A 22,730-nucleotide genomic window follows, 5' to 3' on the forward strand; every position below is an offset into this window, starting at 1 on the left:
AGGTGAGTAAAGCAGATGTTTTGTGTTTGTGTTCAGGAACATCACAATATTCATTTTAACGTAAGCTGCACTTTTTTTCTCTTTTCAAAATTTTGAAATCAAAGTCAGGGCAATCTTAACACTTTCTCTTTGGGACTATAGTGGGGCATGTGGATAACTCATGTCCCAGATTACTACAGATCATTCAGAGATTAAAACACATGAGAGCTCTGGCGCAAAGCAGTTTACAAGCTGCAAGTTCACTGGTGCTGAACAGCCTGGTGCACTCCTGTGACAGAGTGTACAGCCACAAAGACTGAGCTCAAAGCTGCTTCAGCAGAACTTACTTAGAAGCCACATCAGATGACTGGTTTGGGCTGCTCACAGTTCAGCTATTTCTGCAGAGTTTTATATTTGTGATATAGCTAAAACCTTCAACTTCTATTCCAAAAGCAGCATGAGGGCTCAGGCATGATCAGGTGCTTACCTGTAAGTGCATCATTCTCCAACATTCCTCTGCACCAACTGCTACATTTACAAGTGGCACCAGTCCTTTACAATGTCTCTGCAATGTCTACCTTCTCACACTTACCTCATCATCCAGTTGTAGAGACTCAATCCACAGCCATTTGTAAACAGTGCCAATCCCAAAAATGCAAAAAAGAATTGTCAGGCAGTCCCCACTGAGATTTGCAAACAAAGTTGTAGGTTTAAATTTGCCTTTTTCTGACCTTCTTAGGCCCATACTACTTTCTTTTCCATGCACTGGGCTTTAGCCCTGTACATTTCTCAGCTTAGTCTTTTCCTGGCCCCAGGTTCTGCCTACTTACTTCAGGCTCGGCATTCCCTTTCCCCAGGTCAAAATTGAGGAGACAGGACAGAGCAGATTAACAGTACTGTCCTTTGGCTTGTAGGAACATCCCCATATTGCTGCTTCTCCTCATGAAAACAACATCAGTTTTCAACAGCTGAAAGTCTGGAGATGACAGAAGGCCCTGCTTTGGCCACTAGAGTAAATACAAGAGAGAGACAAAGGTATTGCTCCTCTACGAATACAGAAAGGAAGGCAATTTGCAAGAAAGTCAGAACATTCATACTATAGCAAGTTTCCCTTCAGGACGAGGCAAACTCCCAACACTCATTTGCAAACCAGAGGAAAAGGACAGAAAATTACTGTTTCTTTCCTATTCACTGCAGCTGCAATTACAGCACTTGCAAGAAACATTGAAACTTGTTTGCAAACACAGTCCTGGTATGTTCTTAGTTGTTGCAAAAAAGGTTTTATTTCAAGGAACACTTCACCACACCATTTCTACGCAGGCGGTCAGTACACACAAAATAGAGCAGTAATAGGCAACTTAAACAGTGAAAAAAATCAATTAGTCCAGAAATTAAAGTCATACAGCAAGAGCCCTTTCCCGGCACAAGCTCAGTTTAAGGTGGTTTGCCTCAGGAGCAGGCATTTCCTTGGCTGTCTAAAAATGGTGCTCAAGTAAGCATGAAAGAGCTCAGGACAAATCACTCTCTTCAGAAATTCCAATGCTGGGTCACAGCAGTTTGCTGCAATGCAGAACACGGACTTTATTCCTGAGGAGGAAAAAAAATTAATGAAAACCAATTTTATATCAGGAGAAATATTTTAAAAATTGAATTTTAACCCTAACCTCTGTTAGTTCCTTTACAGTAGAGTTCCTTTACAATATCCAGCTCAGTATGATTCAGTAAGATCCAGTAAGAACCAGAGCCCATTCCAGACATAAGACCTTTACAATTAAACACTTCTTAACACTGATGGGAGCATCAAACACTCTTCTCTGGTAAAGTGGCTGGACAACACCCAGTAACTACACTGCTTCAGGAGAAGAACATTTAATACAGGGGATTTCACTACTTCTCACCTGTTTTCATTTGGAGAAACAAGACTCAAATCTCTTCAGCATCTCTGAGTTGTCCAGTGCTCAGACAGGAACCCCATACCCCATGACCATTCAACAGATATTTTAGAAACAAAGGTACAAAGTGCTTATTTACTGACAAAACAGTATTTGTGAGGTTTTTGTGAGCGACAGGGTGACGTGAATTAGTTTGAAATTTGCTTGATGAGGAAACTAGGATTAAAACAGGATGTCAGACTCAGCACCTCAGTAAGGTTACGAAACACTTATTGACTTGGAACTGGTTTACATATGCATCCAGGGAAGGAAAGCCAATTTGCTCTTGATAAGATACCTCTATCTTTATTTTCTCCAACTCATCTGCAAATCTACAAAGAACAAGTTATGGAAAGAAGGACAAGCAGAGTAAAATGAAAGATGGTAGAGATCTCTTCCACAGATTTCTTAAGTCAATATATCAATATCAGATATATCAATTTTAAAAGCAGTTCAGAGTGAAGAATCATGAGAATTTAACAGGTTTCACAAAATAAAAAATGTAAGAACACAATTTTTTTTTAGATTTAACATAATATGTAAGTTTGATTATTAAAATGTCAAAGAATTTAAGTTTTTAATCTAAAAATTAAATAGGATATTTCTAATGTCACTCCTTAGGAGGACAATTCTATAATTTTGGCCAGAATTCTGCATCAAAAAGAAACAGCATAAGCAAGATCAAGCAACAGAAGTATCTTAGAAAAAAACAAGTTTATTCATTCATATTTTAGGTGAATATGCAAATAGTCAGCAAAGCCTTTTTGCCATGACTGTAAACTTTTTATTTAAAAAAATTATGTTAAAAACCAATACAGTAATTTCCATTAATGTTCTAAAAAAGTTTGTTCACATCTTGAAAGAAAATACATTAGCAACATCTCCCAGCAGAATCAATCTTTAAAAAAGTAAAACTCTAGGTGCAGAACATTTCTACAGTGTAGTATCTCTACATTTTAATTTATTCACATGATTGAATATCATTCACCTCTATTGTCTCTAGACCATGATCAAGAGCATTCCTTAAATAGAAGATATTCAATGATGTGTTACACATTGCCACAGATACTGACATTAGAAGAGTGCACAACTCAATTTAACTAACAAAACAAGACCTTTCTATATGCTGCATTATAACAGTTAATTTAGCTATATGCCTTTAAAATCACGTATGTTTTCCAAGGAAAAATACTAAAAAAATCCATGGTCCAAATTCTGCTCCCACTTATATTCACAGGATAAGATAAGCACCATCAAATTGTAGTTTTTAGCTGAAAAGCATATAGAGAACCAGTTTGTGAGTATAAGGGAGAGAAGAACTTGCCCCATGTCTGTAAACATTCACATAATTCTGCAGTCAAAAGTGCCAGATAGGCAGCCTATCCGCAGTACAATTATTTCATTCAGAGAGGTGCTGGGGGAAAGGAGAAGACTATGGAACATTATTTTAGAGGCAAGTTAAAATGTTTTTATATATTTTGGAAAGACATTCTCAGCTAGCTAAACCATACTCCAGTAAAACATAATCCACTTCTACCCAAATACAGTATAGCAAAATTTCCTAACTTTCTTGTTCAGACAAAGGAGTACTCAATTCAGCAGCAAGCCCATGACAGTATTTCCAAGCATAAGAAAAACCCACACACACCTCTGACCTACCCTCCCCTTAACATACTGCTGATGCTAACAGGAGATCCTCACACACAGGAAGAAAACATCTGAAAAACCATAAACTGACCTTGATTTATGCACACACAAGAAGTGTGCTTCTAGACAAAAGGTCATCTACAGCTTTAATTTAGTTTCAGTCCAGATCTCAGTCTATATTAACCACATATACCATACAAAACATAACAGAAGGATAGGTGCTTATTCACACTATTAAATATACTTGGTCTCCCTACTCAGCTTGACAGTCAATTGCCCTATTTACAAAAACATCTGTTTGAATGTTCCTGATCCTCTAAGAAACCAAACATTGAACTCTTAAAATTAAAGAAGAGTAAATGATGCTCAGCAATTCACAGGATCAGACCCTGAATCAAACTGAATGCAATTCGTAAATTAAATATGACATCTGACACAGCCTCCTGGAAACATTTTACCCTCAAATTTTCCCTTTCTTTCCCCAGCTCAGACCATGCTCCAACTATGGCAGAGACAGCCTCCAAAGTGAATAGGATCAGGCTCTGTCAAGCAAACACTGCAGTCTTTAGAAATGCCTGGTATTTACTGCCATCCACTCTGGGGCAGACTTGTCTGCAATGAAAATGGTGTTCCTGGTGTTGATGGATAGTTAGCAAAACCTTCAGGCTGAGCTGTATAGTTCTCCAGAGCAGAAGCAGAATGCGCCTTTAAGGAAGATAAGAAGTTAGGAAACAGCACTGACAAAAACAAGGAAACAAAAATCTAAATTAAGCACAATTTCAGCCACAATACCAGTCCTGTTCAAGCCAAAACAAATGGATTATAATCTGAAGTGTGCAAAGAATAGAGATGAACAAGGCATCTATACAAAGATGTTAATCTGTAGTGCAACTATTGCTCCGAAATACCAGAGAATGAAAAAAGCAGTTGGATTAAGAGGGGAAACAGAGAAGTGTTAATGGCATTTATTTTCCAGTGGAGTAAGCACCAGCTGATTTGGAAGGCACAGCTTAATCAGGAGCTGTAATACTTTAGTGACTCTGAACTTTCCTTCTCTTCATTGGTCAGGTAAATAAGTATTAATTTTAGTGACTGGATCTTATAAATAAGAACAATTATGTTCTCAATGCAATCTGCATACATTTCTACAGAACAAATAAACTCCTGAGCTGCAAAAGCACGGTCTAGATGAAGTAACTTGCTTCTTACAATCCCCTGATATGCAGAAGGTATCTGACAATATGCTGCACTCTGAATAATACTTAGACACATGCTCCATTTCAACAACTGATGTGTCACAGAACAGAGAAAACATTAAGTCAAAGACACTCAGCTCTCTCTTTTAGTTCCATGTAGAGAAGGTCAAATTTCTTACAAGAGACTGTACAGAGGCTGTTTTTAACAAGACAAGCTAAACATACAAACACAAAGTCTGATGATTTTTTCAGTTAACTTATGTATGTTGATGGGTGAAACAAGCTGTTTCATGGACAAGAGATGATGAAATTACACATTACCCAAAGCCACTTCAAGCTTATATTACAATTCTATTTGTGGGAACTATCAAGAGAAAGGCACAACCACAATAGACACAAATTCAAGACATCTGATTACATGTGCAGAGGCACATAACTCATAACAAACGGTCCACAGAAATCTGTAAATTATTCAAATGTCAGACTGGAACTGAGCAGAAATTTTGCAATGGTACAGTCAGCTCATTAGATTTAACACAAACCCCGTAAAAAATTAATTTGCATTATCTTTTCTTTAACTTCTCCCCATTTTACGAAGAGTTTTAGATAATGTTTTAATCTCATTTATGAAGCATTGTACACTGGCCTTGAGTAAGAAGTTAGCACAAGTTGTTTTTTATCATCATCCTTGTAATCAGTTCTCACACAATTTAGGGTTTTAATCATTTACTGACTTAAACTAATCCCAAGGAGTTAACAGGTAACATGCTCAAAAGATCACTGGAAATAGAACAGTATTAACAAATAGACACATTACCTGTAGTAGTGCTGACTGTGCAGCTGCACTGTGCTGCAATTCCTGTAAGGAAGATTGTGCGGCACTTTGGGGAAAGCCAGGGATACCAGGGAGAGATAAAAGACCAGGAAAAACTGCATTTCCTGGTGTCTGTAGTCCAGAAGTCAAGCTGAAAGAATGTCAAAATGAGGCTATTTTTAGGAACACCTGCACCATGTTTTATCCTGTTTCCCTCTCTATAAGCTTATGTCTACATAAATTACAAAAGCAGTTATTTTTCTAAATCTCATAAAGGCCAGAATTTCTAAACTGAAGTTCAGTCTTTACCTACCTAAAAATTATTCATACATACACAAACCAAGATTGTCTGGAATACATCTAAGGGGACTCAAAATGTTTTGTACCTCAACTGTGTTGACAGTTTGCACACAAAAAAAAAAAACTTTACAGACAAGAATTTATGCTGACTACTTCCTTAAAATATCTAAGATTTTGTCTGCTATTACCTGTGTGTATTAATGGATGCCCACGTGGAATCCATTCTTGTAAAAGCCTAGGAGGTGCCAAGTATCCTCATCTGGGAAACAAAATCACTGAGCACCTCACTGGATTAGACTGTCATAACAGAGACTATTAAGGCCAACCTGTTTAGTCACTACCCTATCAGCTTCAAAAGACAAGTGGAAATCTAGTAGTGAACTAACTTTAAAAACTATCTGCAATTAGTAACTATGACTGAAAACATTGTCTACACACCTAAAATAAAATCAGTGTTTTGCTCAAGAGAAAAAGAAATAGTTATGACCTCCTCCAAAAACAGTAACGTACCCAGCCTGTGCCACAAGTGCAGAGTTGAAGTTTGAGCTAAAGGCCGAGGCAAACCCTGGCAGGACCGGAGCTGGAGATGGGGCTGTGGCAGCTGCCGGCAACGGTGCAACTGCTGCTACTGCAGAAGATGCCTGGAGGCCAGGGAAAGAAGGGAGAGCAGGAGTGACAGAGGGTGTGTTAGAGACAGGAAAACCAGGGAAGGATGGGTTTGATGATCCCAGAGGTCCCTGGGCGACAGAAAAAAGGGAAGGGACAGCACTGGACAAGTTAAGCGAGAAGGGTGGAGCGGAGACTGTTGCGGAGGCAGCGAGTCCTGAGAGCACGGCGGCGGTGGAACTCGCATGGGGGCCGGACACGGCTGAAGCGCTTGTAGCCGGAGTGGCCAACAGAGGCCCTGGGAGAGTGACGGGCGGGGTCAGTGCTGGGTTACCAGTAAAAGCAAAGTTACTGGTTAGAGACGTGAAAGGAGGAAGTCCATTGAACACGGGGGCAATGGGAGCAGAGGAGCCATGTGGGGTGAGGGAAATGGAAGCCAGAGAACTGGAGTTGTTCAGAGGAGCACTCAGAGAGGAGAGCCCTGACAGCGCTGGGTTCAGAGAACTGGGTAAGCTGACGGGCACTGAAGCTGCTGAGGTATATGCACGCCCGAGCCCTGACAGTCCTAGAGTGCCATGAGAAGGGCTGGCTGAATGAGAAGGACCTTTGAAGGCCGACAGGGTAGGACTCATGGGCTCTGTTTTGACCAAAACTGGGATACTTGTGGCAGCTGGGGCTGATGAAAGCTGCTGGTCAGGATTAGTAGGACTTGTGCCATGCAAGAGGGAGGCTGATGAGCCACAGTTGACTGGCATAACTGATGGTGAAGTGGTTAAAGGTGACTGTGCAGGCAATGTGGGAGGAGTGGAACTAGAATTGGCTACAGATGGGGATGGGAGACCTGGAAAAATAGCCAGCCCGGGTGTGGAGGAACGCTGTGTGTGGGGGGTGACTGATGGAGTGTAACATTTGTTGACAGAGGAAGTGGGAGGGTCAGAGTTTTGATTAGAAAGAGCAGATAAAGAAGCAAGCTCACTTGTCACAGCAGAAGGTAAAGCAGATGAATTGATTAATGAAGTGTCATTTGATGTCAGAAATCCCTTTAAGACAGACAAAATCGGGTTAGGCAAGCTAAGCGAGCAAGGAATGGTAGTGGCAGGAGAATTAGCAATTGTAGATGGAACAGGACTAGAAATCCCTTGGGCATTGGGCGGCAAGGACAAAGGGAGGCCAGCAAAGACTGATGACAACACAGCACGATTATTAGCAGAAGCAACTGAAGAGGTTGCAGAGAACGGGAGGCCAGCAAATGGTGTAGCAGCAGATGCGAAAGCTTCAGTGGGTGCAGGTGTGGCACATGGAGTGGAAGAACCTTGTGGAGCTGGCATAGCAGCAGGGATAGAAGCCAGCCCAGAAAAAACTGAGGGGATAGGGGTAGAGGTTGCACTGTGAACAGATGTGACAGGAACACCAGGCAATGAAAGGGATTTGATGACAGTAGGGGTTGGGGTAGATGGCTGAGATGTATGGATGGAAGAGGAGACCTGTCCTGGGAAAACAGGAAGGACAGGGGTAGACATGTTCATCCCAGAGATGAGTGGAGTTGCAGGTGCTAATGGATGGCTTATTGCCTTGACAGGTGATGGGGTAGGGACTGGAGTAGCAGCAGGTGTTGAAGGATTAGAACCATGAGGAGTAAAGAGCTGATTCGTTTGTGCAGAAAAAGCTGCAAAGAAACAAAACCGGTAAGAATACTTGAAACTGTCAGAAATGTTTGAAATCAACAGAAAAACATCTTATACAGTATTTCAAAATATGATACACAGGCAATAGCAAACACAAAATGTCTACATATAAACAATGAACAGCAGGGCCTATGAAAACAAACCAAAAAGGTACACACAAACACATCACACAAATCATACACCATGTGGGCTAATACTCCCTTTTAAAAACATTCTGTGACATCTGCTACCTCTTCATGATCTCATGCAAAACAGTTAGAAACTCAAATGCACTCTCTAAGAACATCTAAGTGACACAGGTGAACACCCTCCCTCTGGTCCCTAACATTTGGCAGTACCCAAACCAGATCTAATATTCCATCAGCATCAGATCACCTGGGCTCCTCTGCATCCACTCTCACTGAAGGTCAGAATTTCCTTCAGAACCAGTTAATTCAATGTATCATGATTTCAGAGAAGTTTAGTCAACAACTGAAGAAAGCTGATTTCAGGTGCTGGTAGTTTTCTTTCCTTCAAAATCAGGTCATTCTCTTCACTGTGCTTCCTTCAGATTTTGATTCTAAGAAGGTACACTTTGAAATTCATGTATCACACTACAGTATTAAACTAACATTGGCACTTGACTTTCTCAACAAGTATTTTTAGGAATCTTTAGTCAGGTGTCTGTAATAAAGACAAGTACCTGCCACTAAAAGTATCAGCTTGTGTCAATCCTACAAAGTAAGTTAGAGACATCAGTCAAGCTACAGGAAAACAGGCACACTGTCAATGGGGAGGTGGAGGTTAATGGAAAGGAGCTGCATTTATGAATACTGGCATGTCAAAAGTTTCAATATGCCTGCCTCTAGTTTCCTGTGGAACATGAATATGTTAATAAATTATTCCTCTCAAACAACCTTTGTGCTTTATTTTACTTTTGGAATAATCTGTTTAAATGTAAGCAAGACACTCATCCAACCATTCAAACTCACCACCCATAACTCTAGCAGCCTTCATGTCTCTCTTGCCTGATTTCTACACATAATTCTACACGCAAATCCAGAAAATCGCTCTTTAAAATCTTGGACCTAAGTGGATATAACAAAGTCCTATTCTATGTATGTTGAAACTCGAAAACAAGTAAATCTGCCAAAAAAAATTTTTTTTGACATACTCTTTTTAAAAATACCCCAGACTGCCCAACTCTGGATTGTGTTCTTTTTCTCATTCTATTTCCAAGCTGAAGACTCTCCCAAAGATCACAGTTATTTAATCCTGACAGCTAAGATAATCATGAATGAAATACAGCTGTACTAGAACCTAGAGCTGAACTTTTCTTCCCAAGAGAATATTTCATTCCTTACACTGTATTCATTTAGCTGTATGAACTATGTAAAAATACATGCACACTTAGAGAGGGGTATACAAGAATGAAGTGATTCTTCAAAACATTTCTGTAGAACCATCCCTGGACATAGAGAAGGAAAGACAAAACATAACTTTTTTTTGGTCCCTAGGAATATTTACAGTAGCTAAACTTATCACAGTCATTTTATCTATTTGCAGCATTTAATATGCCTGACTCAGTGGTCAGTAAATTCTCAGTTTGTATTTGTAAAATCTAACAACATGTTATCAAAGCCTTTTTAAAAGTAGTTCCTAATGGGATTTATTATTATGCTTTGTACTAAGTGTACAAAGCATCACACAAATAAAAACAATAAAAAGTGCACAGCTGTCTTGGTAAAAAGAACAGGATCTTACAGGGTAAGACAAAAGTGCAGGTAGACATAGTTGGATCTAATGCTCTGGGATAAGACATTCAAAAACCTCTAAATCTCTCTCATATTCCTACTTTCCTATTGCAACTGATCTACAAGGTTAAAATGTCAATGAGTTTTCCAATAGATATCCAGAGTTTTAAAAATTGCAAATATTTACTCAAGTATTTAAATGCATGACATTGCAAAGGGTATTTTGATTTAGTTTTTAGCATGATTTCTCACATACTTATATAATGATGAATATAAAAAACTTCGATAAGCTAACACAAAAGAATGAATTTTAATGTTTGAATACTTTTAAGTACAAGTGTCTGATGATTTGTTTTTTCTACACTATCAAGAGATTCTATTCCACATACTTAGTGTCTGCATACTTAAAAGCTAATGAAGATCCCACTAAACAAGTTCTTAACATTTTCTGAACAAATAACAAAGATACAATACACACAAAAATCCCCTGTGGATTTGCAATTTACCTTGATTTTGGGAAGGTTTCGTCTGGCTGGAAAGGTCCTCATTTTCTAAACAGAGAACAGTAGCTTATTATTGAAAAGCAAATGAAACTCCAGCAGTGAATGATCCACTCCCAGCAATTAACCAGGAAAAACAACATGAATATTTTTAAAGATATGCATGCCTTCCTTACCTGATACCACTTGATTAGTAGTGTATGGTGGAGGAGCTGGTAAGCCTGGAGCAATGACATTGGCCATTGGAACTAAGCCAGCATTGTTGTAAGCACCTAAAATAACAAAGGCAATACACATCCCTGTCGTCAGAAGAACTTGTACCTAGATGAACCAGTAAGCATCTTCACCTTTTAAAAAATATTTTCAAGACTGTAAGACATTCCTTCACCAAAAAGCTAGACCAGTAAACTATCCAGGCTGGATGTTGGCTTTTGCACACGTCTGCCTGAAGGGCATGCACTGTGATCCAAATTTTACTAAGGGCAATTATCTTAAGAGAGACTGAAAAAGTCAGGTTTCAATTCCTTTCAGTTCTATTTTGCCGGAAAAAAACTCAGAGGTCTGACGATGTCTGCAGCATCACTGGTTCCCTTCCTATTTTTAATTTAAATGTTGTTGCAACTCCTTCTTCAGCATTAAAGCCAGACAAAGGAGCCAAAAACAGATCAGTAACCATGACCCTTTAACACTAGCCAGAAAATTCAGAGAAAAAACAATCCTTCTCAAATACTTAATTTAGTATTCTTCAATATTTCCTTAAATGTTAAGAAATTCAAGTGGGTTAGCAAAGTATTTTAATATAAAATTCTTACAGCAACTAACATATTAAGTATACATTTTTCCTCTGTTATTTTTTGGAGCAACTGAAACTGTTGCATTGCTGTGGTATACAGTTCTGATAAAACACATCTGAATTTAAACTGCATGAACACAAACACATTTCACAGTGGCCCTGAATTAACAGTTTAAGAGCATAAGAACTTGGGCTTCACAGGAAAAGGTAGCACTTGAACAATACTGAAAGTGCACTAATTTGTCATATAGAAGTCCTTTCTCATTTCATACTTTCATAGTAATTCCACCTGATGTTAAGATTTCTTGCACAACAACTCTTGCCTGAAAATCAGAAAAGCAACTAACAATCACTGCATCACTCAGGAAGGAAATGTTCAAGAGGCAGAACACAATTCATTACCACTGACTGAAAACAATCACATTCAATAGTTTCAGGTCAGCATCTGCAATCTCACTAAACACACACATACACATATATATAATTTCACCAGTAATGAGTTCTGTTGTCACAAGAGCTTTCTTAAAAAACATGTTGCAGCCTAGTAAGGCCCTGAAACCTCAAAAGCTCATTCATATCCTAAAACTATATTTCTACCTAAATACCTAAAACTGTATTTCTATCCTGCCACAGGCCAAATTTTGTGCTTTAAGATACTATGGATAGGATTTATTCAATATAAATTTGAGTTAGTTTGCAAGCTTTCTGTACGGCTTCTTGCGAACAAGTAATTTCCTGGGCATAAATAATCAGTCTTAGTTTAGCCACTAGTAATGCCCATTTTTCTAAAATGGCTATAAAAAGACTTGCAGACATCAAGTTGATTAGATGACTCAGCCTTCAGCTTGCTTGCTAGGAGTTCTGCTTCATTTTCTTATCAACTCCCTGAAATCCCCAACATCAGTGAAAAGCAAGAGTCCTAACCAGAGCACTCCTTGTTCTGCAATACAGAATTTCAAGATTAGAAGAGGCTTTCAGCTGCCTGCCAGACCTGAATCTGACTTCTTTAAGTATTCTAAGCTTTCTTCCAAAGAAAGGGCAATTGCCTTGCCCCCTTCCAAAAATGCCTTGAGTCTAACAATTGATGCAGCAGAGCAAAGAGAGGAGCTTATGAATAAAGGCTCAATCTTACTTAAGGCACTAGGCTAGAAATAGAGCAATGGCAGGAAAAGCAATCAGTATTTCCCTTCTGAGACTGAAATCTACTTTTCTTTTAGGAAACTGTTTGCTCTCCATTATGATGGACAGAAGGTAAAGCTGAAGGCAAGTGAGAAACAGATTACAGCCTTTCAGCAAGTTCCTACATAGTTCCACCCAATTCAGGGCCGTGGCTGACCATATCCCAAGGTGGGTTCTACAGCAACAAGTCAGACTTGTCAAGCCAAAGCACAAGCCTTGGCCAAATGTTACAATAAAGCCAAAGCCCTTGTCTTGTCTAACATGCACAATGCCTCTCGTAAATTAAATCTCTTGTCATCAGAACAGGATTGTGAATTTTTCTTATGGATGTTGGAAAAAGAAGTCAATATATTCCTGTTTTTATCAATTCTGCTGTCATGAAAGAAAAGGTAGAAACCAGTACCTAGAGCATGCTCAGGGAGCAGAAGCCAATTTCAGATATGACCATGGTCAGAGAAACCAACACTTGACACATTACTTAAAAGGCAAATGCATGAACAATAGCATCAACCTAGAACACATAGAAACCTTACTTGGTGCAATAGTTGCATGTGGCCGACATGGTGGGATGGGGTATGGAACAGGTTTGTGTGGATTGTACGTTGATGGAGCCTACATAAACAAAAAACAAATGGAAAAAGCAATAGTGAAAGCATCACCTAATGTTTCTCAGACAAAAAGCTGACATTCAGATACTACTACAGACAGGCATTCTTTACTATAAATATAGGTGATATGAAATTATTTTCATAATATCCAGAGTGACTGCAAGTATTTCACTCTTTCTGAAAAGAGTGAAACAAACATCACTAGTATACCTTTAGATTTTAATAGAAAACTGAGCACAAGTGGGAAAGGGAGTTCCTTTCTGCCTTGCAGTTCTCATACTCTGTAGTCTTAGACTGACTTCTCATTTTAGAGCTTTAGCACATTTAAAACTAGCAAATAATTCTGAAGGTACCTATGTTTTTAAAACAATACAGCTTTGTGGGAAATATCTCATAATAGAAGTGATAATAAAACATTTGGACAATACTTCTAAGTAGTAACAGGTTCACTGAAAGTTTGTCCCATATGCTCAAAAATTTTGAAATACAGATCAGCTGTGTTAAAAAACAAGAACCTCTTTCTAAGGCACAGCTGTAATTCAAGTTTCAAAGATGGAGGCATTTTCTGTGTTCATGTGAGAAATCCTCAGAGAGCAGCTCATGATGGATAACAAAAAATGCTTTTAGTTTTCTCTTCTGCTACTCTAATTTAAATTCTGTCTTCAAATGCACATACACTGTATCCAGTAGAGAATTCACCCCCTCTACAGATAAAAACTAGAGCTCATTTTCAAATTAAATAAAAAATACTAGGTCATATTCATTGCAGAAGTTTAGCTTCAATTAAATTGCTACTCTACAGTCTTCTTGCAACATAACAGCATTTTATAAAAAAGCCTTGTTGAATTGGCTGGTAATTGTTTTGGGGATTTTTAAAGTTTCATTTATTTATTAATTTTTAGACATACTGGTTTGGATGGTCCAAGTATACGAGCTGCTATTCCCTTTCCTTCATTAGTACATTCTTCTGTGTCCTTCTTGATAGGGGTTCCCTGAAACAAAAGAAAATTAAACCAAGCATTAATTTAGAAGCAAATCTTGATGTACAATTTCTGCCTTTTTTTTTTTTTACTGAACCACATTTCAGTTTTTGAACATTCCAAAAGTAACCATGTTTGTCAGGAAAAAACCTAACCCAACTAACTATTTTAGACTTGTAAAGAAATGTAAAGTAAGAGCATTCCAATAGCTTGGTTTGTAACACTGAGGTTTTGTAAAGAGAGGCATTTTAAACAGTGCATGTTGATGATGGAATTCTGCATTTTGACTTGTGGACATGATAACATTAATTTCAGTTGATTTTGCTGTCTCTTAAGTGTTCACAGGAAATGTTTGACATGCTTAAGTGACACACTAAGATTAGAAGTAGTACTGTAGTGATCATATTAGGTCACTTTATCACCTACCAGCAAGCCTCTTGACACTTCTCCTGATTCTGCCAAACACTGCTGGAGTTTACAATGTTTTCCTGATATGAACAATGTCTTATTTATGACATTGTTCAGGTAATCTTTACCTGAAGCAGCAGAGAAAGAATGGGCAAATAAAAATAATGCAAGTTCCCTATAAATGTTGAATGGGGTAAAACAAACAAACGAACCAACCCAACAAACACACTTTGGTTTTGATTCCACTCCTCCTTCCATGTATATGAATTCTGGGTTTGGTTATACTACAGTGAATCTTAAAATCAAGGTTCATTTGTGAAAAGCAAAAGTATAGGACCATGCTTACTGGAAAAATTCCATTTATGCGGCTTGGTTTGCCCTTGGGATAAGGATTGCCAGGAATCATGCCACACGATGATATCATAGCATGAGGAGCCTTACAACCTGTTTTTGAAGCCTGGAAAATAATCAAGAAAGAACATTATTTGCTATCACATTCAATGCTCTAAAGAAACTAGTTACTATTTCATAACATTTGGACTGTGTGAATCAACCTACACAGAACAACTGAAGTCTGTGTCTCAAGTCTTATTCCAAATAATCTAAATAGTGTAAACTTCTGTCAAAATCCCCCTCTGCTTACACTGAACTTGGGCTTAAGAACTTGGTGTTCTCTAAAACAAAACACAAACTGTTTCCTCCAGCATTGGTTGAAATTCTGTGTCATTTTTTCCATATGTTCCTAATGCCTGACAAAAACTTCTCCTTTTGTTGCACATGCTCTTATCTTTTTGCAGTTGCTTGTTTCAGCTTGTCTTACACTAGTAGCTCCCAGAAGTCCTCATGCTAAGCCCTGACCCCACAGTGACCACAAGGATACAAACACAATCCTAACAGAACCAAGGGTATTATTAGTTTATCTCGATTACCTGTTCAAGAATTCTTCTGCATCTTTTCTTCTCTGACATATTAATTCTGAACAGATCTTCAATCAGGCGATAATTCTGAGCATCAACAATGTTGCTGTAAAGACATTGACAGACAATTACTGCCATTCCATTTGCATAAGCTGAAACAATGCACTGTAGTATTCACATTCTCGGAACAGAGAGAGACATGATTCTCTCTCCCAGGATTTTTCCTGGGAAGTTGTAAGATGCAGTGAGAAAGTTCAGAGAAAGAAGAAAACAATTCTTATCTCTATTCGCTGCTCCTGTTGTTTAGCACATGTAGAATGTGTTATAAAGATTGGTTATCAAAGAGTGATTTGTTAATTGGACACCAGTGAAAGTTGTTTAGATTGATTAACCAATTAAGTCAAAGCTGTGTCGTGACTGTCTGGAGACAGTCACAGGTTTTTCTTAAATATCTTTTTAGTATGATATAGTTCTAGTATAGTATGGTATTAATGTAATATAATTTAGCATAATAAAAGCAATTTATTTAGCCTTCTACAACATAGAATCAGAGCACGTTATTTTCCACGCAGGGGGGGTCACATGGCTTCAATAATGCACCCTGAAAAGTGACCCACACTTAGCCACTACCTAAAAGCACATTAAAAATCCATACATAGTTCAGAACATAATATTACTATTATTATTAAAAATCCTAGGCTTAAATAGGGACTTCATACCTGTAAGTAAAACTATTAGAACTAAATATCAATACAGAACAATGGATGATGACAGCTAAACTTTATTGCAAAGGTAAGTATGTAGAACAAATAAATTTTGCATTACAACAGTGATGTCTTGAGACTTAAGGCATCAACAGTTCACTAAAAAGCTTTAATTACTGCTAACACCCAATTCCTAGCACAGCAGAAAACCAGCAGCTACTCAATTTACCACCACTTCTTGCCAGTCTGGTAGAAAACCAAGCTTTCATCTAATTTACTTTACAATTAAAAAGATAATTCCTGTTAAATCTCTCTAAGTTCTGCAGAGCTAGTGAAAGCCTTCATAATGTTCCAAAAGGTACTCCTCCTCTCTCTTCTTCCCCAAACAACACTAGACACACCACAGAGAACAAAATATGTGACTACAAGGAGACCAATGCCTGCTTCTACCCACCTTATTCAAAATGCTGACCAATTTTTTACTAGCACCTCTCTGTCAAATATTACCTGTGCCACCTAAACTACTGGAAATACAATACAGCATCAAAAAGGAGGACTCCTCAAATGAGGATATTAGACAGAAATTAAATCAGCAAAACATTGAATGAAGACATGAAAAACACCTCAAAGAACAGTATTAAAATGTGAATGAGCTTTCAGCTTTGTTCACTATTCCTGATTAACGAAGTAAGCAGCACATAGATTTGGGTTAGGATTTGTCATCATGACTCCCTTACTTTGCTCTATTACTGTAGAAATTCAACAGCTAAGGAAGTTATTGTGCTTTCTCCCCTCATCAGCTGAAATGTAGCAACTGAAGAGCCCAAGAGCTCCAGTCTCATTATGAGAAGGCAACAGGTTAGTCTTGTGTGCCAGTAACTTTCCTTTGGCTACTGTTTTGTTTTGGTCTGAAATAGACTAGGAGCACTGACATGGCTTCCTTAAGCTCAACTCCTAAAGCAAAATCGTGTCTGTATCCTCAGTCTTAACTGTTTTATGGATATTTGTATCATGAAATTATATGCCCCAGGAAGTTCAAGCACATTCACAGGGAAGACAGATATGCTTAAAGCAAAAAACCCTAAACAACCCAAAAAAGTACAATACTTTATAAAATAAATCCCCTGAACCAAGCAGAAGAGTTCCATTTTAAATATGTGTAATGGATCCTTTGAAGCAGCTCTGTTCACTAGGAAAACCCCAACTTTCTCTGTAAATATCAATTTAGAATATTTATTTTTTTATAGACAGTAGATTTGCCAGTTTAAGAGATCCATTTACTTACTTCATTTCTACATATGTAATATTTAGAGGACTTTGCACAAAAGGGTAAATTCCCAGAATTTCCTGGTCTTAAGTCTTCCAAATTTTAGTGAGCAGAGAAATAAGCTTAAGGCCTTCTTTGTTCTCTACAACATTTGAAGACCACAGTAAAAACACCACCAACATGCAGTCTTCCAGCAGGCAGAAGCTCACACAGACAAGCACAAGACTCAAATGAACTATGGAGTTTTCCACAGTCACAGAATTATTGGTTGGAAGGACCTTAAATGTCATCTAGCTCCGAAGCCCCTTCAGGTGAGCAGAGACACCTTTTACTAGACCAGGTTGCTCAGCGCCCCATCCAGCCTGGCCTTGAACATTTCCAGGGATGGTAACTTCTCTGGGCAACCCTTGCCAATGCCTCACCATCCTCACAGCAAACAATTTTTTCCCAATATCCACTTTAAACCTACTCTCTTTCAGTGTGAAGCCATTCCCCTTGTCCTGTAACTACACTCCAGCTCTCTTGAAGGCTCCCTTCAGGTACCAGAAGGCTGCAATTAGATCACCCCAACTCATCCCAGGCCGAACAAACCCAATTCTCTCAGCCTTATGTCTACTTCTACAACGTCTGCGTCTAATTAGTTAGTCTTTTAAACAGCCCCATCAGTAATGGATCTCTGCTTTACCTTAACCAGGCACAGTGCTTCCTTCTAGGAGAGCTAAAGTTTTATATCCTCAAACATGAGCTAAACCAATACAAGTTAAGGAACACAGCAGAAGAGATACTTACGAAGCCAAGATTTCAAGGGCAATAAGTTTATCTTTACTGAAGGTGAAGCAGTTGAGAATATTAACCATTTTTGATGCTGGAACTGCCACTATTTTCTGATAAGAAAGAAAGAAAAAAGTGTGTATAAAATAAAACAGTGCAAGTGTTTTAAACTCAGAATACAATTCTGTATCAGCTTCATATGGTATATTTCAGTAAACTTTTAACAGCCTCTCTCTCCCATTGGGAAGGAGACTCTATACGCTAAATTATGAACAAGCACCTCCAAAAAGCACTCACCAAAAGCAAAGAAATCAGGAGAGTTAACGAGAGTTAGAAAGGGTTACATCTCCTTCTGTGATACACAGGAAGGTAAAAGTCACTTTAGTCAGAAAAGATACACCAATTAGAAGTATAAAATTTCATAGCTTGGTACCACTGAAGGAGATGAAGAAGAAACTTTGAAGATTTTGCAGAGTATATTGACTCATCAGTTGGAAAGTAGGTGTCATAAAATTAAAATGGCATTAAGAGAGCAAATTTATTCCGCAAGAACATGTCACAAGAACTTACATGTTGTAAAGCCTTTATTGCCTTAAGCTGCGGTTCTGCCCAGGAGAAGTATCTCAGTAATTCAACAACCTGCAACAGTAAGGCCTTCCATTAATCTTTCAGATCTATTAAAAATGTATGTTAACAGCATCAATATGACCCTCCCACTTTTGGAGCACACTGGTATACTGCTAAAAAACATCTGTCTGTGATGTCTGATTGTCGGTGCCTATCAGCATCTAACCGTTTATTTATTTCTAAGTAGGCAGCTAAAAATTCTATGTTATGAGATAAAGATTTTCCATGGAAATATTTTAAATACTTACTTTTTGACATCTATTTGCATATATGAATAACAACACCACTGTATTACAATAAGTAAAAGAAAAAAAAAAAATCAAGTATCTCTCAAGTATCTTTTATCAACTATCAGGATCCCAAACATACTCCCAAACATACACCAAAAAAAGCTAGCAGGAAAAGAAAGAGGAAAAAGAAAATCTACATATTACCATGCTATACATTATCTCTATTTAGACAATACACACAAAGTAATTCTAAACTCCATTACAATAAATTTATACAACTTTCCAGACACAAAAAGAATGAAAATGTAGTGATTTTGATGACATAACAACTTTGAACTCTTTTTAATATTGCCATGCTGATATAATAACAAGGAATTAAATCTCCTCAATAAATACAAAAACCTAATATGATCAACCTCAGCATGACTGGAGACAATCAGTTTGTATTACTGAATACACAAAAACAATAGCTCCCATTAAACTAGTAACAGTGTTGACTTTACCTGTTCACTAGAAAAGTATCCATGAACATATTCAATAGCTTTTAATTTGTACTCAGTCAACACAGCCTAAAAGATATAGAAAAAAAAAGGATGCATAATTAGTGACTCAAAAATTATAATTACAGCACAACCATCTGCTAATATATTAATCTAAAATCTGCCCCTACAAAGTGACATTTGTATTAATTACATTGCAGCATTTTGAAGTAACAGTGTACTTCTTAGGTAACTGAAAACAGTGAAAAGCAGGAAGATGTGATTTAATTCTTCTGTTAAAAAACTACTCAGTTTTTTATTTACTTGATTTTGCTTTTTTGTCGTTGCTTATAACTGTGATGAGAGAACATCATCACTCTTCTTTTTGCTCCAATGATTTACATCAACTTGAACAGGATAATACAGTTGATTTTTCAGGCAATCGCTCTGTATGGCCCCTGTAAACTAACTGACAAAGTATTTTACTTTGGTGAATTTATGAAGAAATTGGATAATGAGTCTATACAGACAGAATTAAATACACACAAAACTTGGTCCAGAGATGGATACTGTCTTATCATTATTGTTATGCATTCCAAATTTTAACATGCATACCAATCAAAGCACAGTACTTTAATGCAGCACTGGCAGTTGTATTGATAACTATATGAGCTGTCTAATAGCCAGGACCTCCTTCCTCCCCTGTACCCAGCCCTCTGTGACAGGTACAAGATGTAAAGACAGCAAACAGCTGAATTCCTGCCCCAAGCCAGTGAAAACGCCTTTCTTCCATAGTTTCCAAGTACCCCCTCTAATGCTACATCTCAGGTATTCTCAAACCATCTTTAGCTTTAATCACACACCCACTTCTATTTTCCTCCCAACAACCCTAGAAACTACCCCTACCCCTTGCTTTTTTGTTCCTGTCCCTCCAGACAGACATGAAGGTCTCCATCACTGCAGCCTGACTGTGAATGAGTAGCACAGGTGCCCAGAAATCCACCTGGATAATATTTGAGGCAACCCTCTTCCTTTCTGTACCTCATTAAGAGACAAACACTCCCAGACACACTGAAGTCACAGGGGAGAAAGAATTTCTGTCTTCATGCTCATTTTTTCTTCTATTCCGTCCTACTCTTCATGTGTTTTGGAAAAAAGCAGGGTATGTCTTTTTTTTTTTACTGAAACAAATGTTACTTTACATTGTTAAATCAACAAATGAATGACTTTGTAACAAGAGTACAAACACAAAGCACTGCTATGCATATTTATAGAAGGAACAAACAAACAAAACCCCCAAAGTTTATTTTGCTAGTACTTGTACATATATACAGGGGAAAACAGAAGTAAACTACACATGAAGACATTTAAATAATTGATCCTGCTAACTGTAGGACTGAAAATGGAACATGCCAACACAACAAACTTGTAAACCACATAATAAAGAAGGTTCTACCACAGAGCTAGAAATGAAGCTTAAACAAAAACATAGCTACAAAGACACAGAACCAGCATTTGGACAATGAATGTTACACCACAACAGCACAACTATTATTAACAGAGCACAGCACTGATCCTTAGATCAACAGCAAGTTGGAATACAGGAATACAAGCAGATAGCAAAGGAAACATAATTGCCTAAAATCACATGCCTTAAACCCTTTTGTCTGAAGTCTTTAGTAATCACAGAGCATTTTCTGAAGGACTGCACTGCAGTAATATAATTGAAACATTACTCCCTCCCACCATCAATCATCAGAGAAAGCATTCATGTGCTAGTCGTTCCTTATTTTTTTTTTTTTTTGTAGTCCCCAGATTTTCCACACAAATTCATAAGTTGGGAGGGAAGTCCACACCCTGAAATATCTTAGACTGTCATGTTTTTAGCTGTTTTATGAAAGAGACCTTATGACTATGACCTTATGCAAAAATGTAGTTGTAATAAGAAAAACACCCCGGGGCTTCCATTGAACAGTTTTATACCTCAATAGGGTTTTATACCTCGATATGTTGCAAAATAATAATACTGCAATTGCAGCCATCACTGCCTCATGCCGAAGAGAAACTGAACTGAAACTCAACTCTGAGTCCAAATAAAGGAAATTTACATCTCTTAGACAAACCAACATAACAAAAAATTCTACTTAATGCAAAAATGCTATGGATTGCTGTTGTGCCACAAGGAAATCTCATCTGAAACAAGCCCTTCATTGTCACGCCAAGACAGCTTTGGCAGGTAAACTATTCTACTGTGACACTTAAATAACCTCTGCTTAACTGCAACAAAATACATCATCACAGGTTTCTGCTTCCCAGGCAAAACCAGAAACATTAATCTCAAAGGTTCTGATTTTTTTTTCTCTCCTTTTCTCCTTCTACCATTCAGGGAAGCGTGCCAACCACTAACCTCGAGCTCTCCTGTCAAAGCAGGACCCCGTGCAGAAACCAGAGCCCTGCCAGACACAAGGAAGCCCAGGTTTGTACCTCTTCTCACCACAACCTGCAGTATTTTGTTCAGAGAGTTTATAAACAGGAGATAAAGAAGCACACCTCAGAGTACACATCAAAACGCAGGATTGACATCCCAGAGGAAGAAGGTGTGCACAGTCACTCCCAAGCTGTGGGAGACATGACTTCCAACAAGGACAACAGCGTGCAGCTCAGAAATCGCTGTTCTCACGTCCTATTTGTGCACTGTACCTCCTAAACCAGCGTATAAAAGGTGGGTACTTCACACTGTCTCCGGACAGGCCAAGCAAACGCAGCCCTTCCCCTCAAATAAGACATGCTTGGCTACTTTGGTTTTCTTCCTCATCCTCCCTGAAAGTGAAAATGCTGCAGTAACTTTATCCAAGTGCTTATTTCCAATGAGGGCTCAAGATCATCCAAACGCAACCACCCCTGCTATGAGCAGGGACACCTCCCACTACACCAGGCTGCCCAAGGTCTTATCTAACCTGGCCCTGAACACTGCCAGGATTGGGGCATCCCTGGAACCTGTTCCACTGCCTCACCACCTCTACAGTAAAGAATTTCTTGTTAATATCTAAGCTAAATATCCCCCTCCTTTCAATTTGTAGCCATTACTCCTTGCCCTATAGCCCATCACCAAATGATTAAACACACACAACGAGAATTTACCTTCCTAATTTCATCCAGCACGGTTTCAAATGATTTCTTATCCATCTTGATTATTGCCGACACTTAAACGTGGAGGAAATAATACTAGTGATAAAAAAAAAAAATCCTAAATGTCTTTGAACATACAGGAAAAAAATTATTTAAAAAATATATATATATATATAAAATGCCGGGCACGGAAGGGGGCCGGGGCTGTCCTCGGGGATGGAGCGCTGCCGCCTCTGCAGCGGCGGAC

The 22,730-nt window shown here is 38.3% G+C and overlaps 1 protein-coding gene across 3 annotated transcripts; it reads right to left on the reverse strand.

Annotated features, from left to right (window-relative positions):
* Positions 1-1,477: 1,477 nt before the first annotated feature.
* On the reverse strand, positions 1,478-22,637 carry PROSER1 (proline and serine rich 1). Of its 3 annotated transcripts, XM_053970762.1 has the most exons (14): positions 22,496-22,637; positions 19,379-19,444; positions 18,589-18,657; positions 18,037-18,131; positions 15,289-15,382; positions 14,706-14,816; positions 13,880-13,963; positions 12,897-12,975; positions 10,568-10,663; positions 10,398-10,442; positions 7,958-8,139; positions 6,378-6,508; positions 5,571-5,718; positions 2,606-4,262 (listed from the first exon to the last, which is right to left on the reverse strand). In XM_053970762.1, exons 1-14 carry the CDS (start codon positions 22,538-22,540, stop codon positions 4,140-4,142), a joined length of 1,368 nt encoding a protein of 455 aa, XP_053826737.1. In that variant the 5' UTR covers positions 22,541-22,637; the 3' UTR covers positions 2,606-4,139. The 3 variants fall into 3 exon arrangements, with proteins under 3 accessions (XP_053826736.1, XP_053826737.1, XP_053826735.1); XM_053970761.1 differs by lacking the exon at positions 2,606-4,262 and adding an exon at positions 1,478-1,566 and having other exon boundaries at positions 6,378-8,139; XM_053970760.1 differs by having other exon boundaries at positions 6,378-8,139.
* Positions 22,638-22,730: the final 93 nt, after the last annotated feature.

The sequence above is a fragment of the Vidua macroura genome, chromosome 2 (genome assembly GCF_024509145.1).
Source record: "Vidua macroura isolate BioBank_ID:100142 chromosome 2, ASM2450914v1, whole genome shotgun sequence".
In the NCBI taxonomy this organism is placed as follows: domain Eukaryota; kingdom Metazoa; phylum Chordata; class Aves; order Passeriformes; family Viduidae; genus Vidua; species Vidua macroura.

Coding starts and splice junctions, on each gene's coding strand:
- PROSER1 (XM_053970760.1), bottom strand. CDS start 22,540: ATGGATAAGAAATCATTTGAAACCGTGCTGGATGAAATTAGGAAG. Junction 10,664..12,896: donor ACATGCAACTATTGCACCAA/GTAAGGTTTCTA, acceptor TTGTTATTTTAG/GTGCTTACAACAATGCTGGC. Junction 4,263..5,570: donor CACAGTCAGCACTACTACAG/GTAATGTGTCTA, acceptor TCTTCCTTAAAG/GCGCATTCTGCTTCTGCTCT.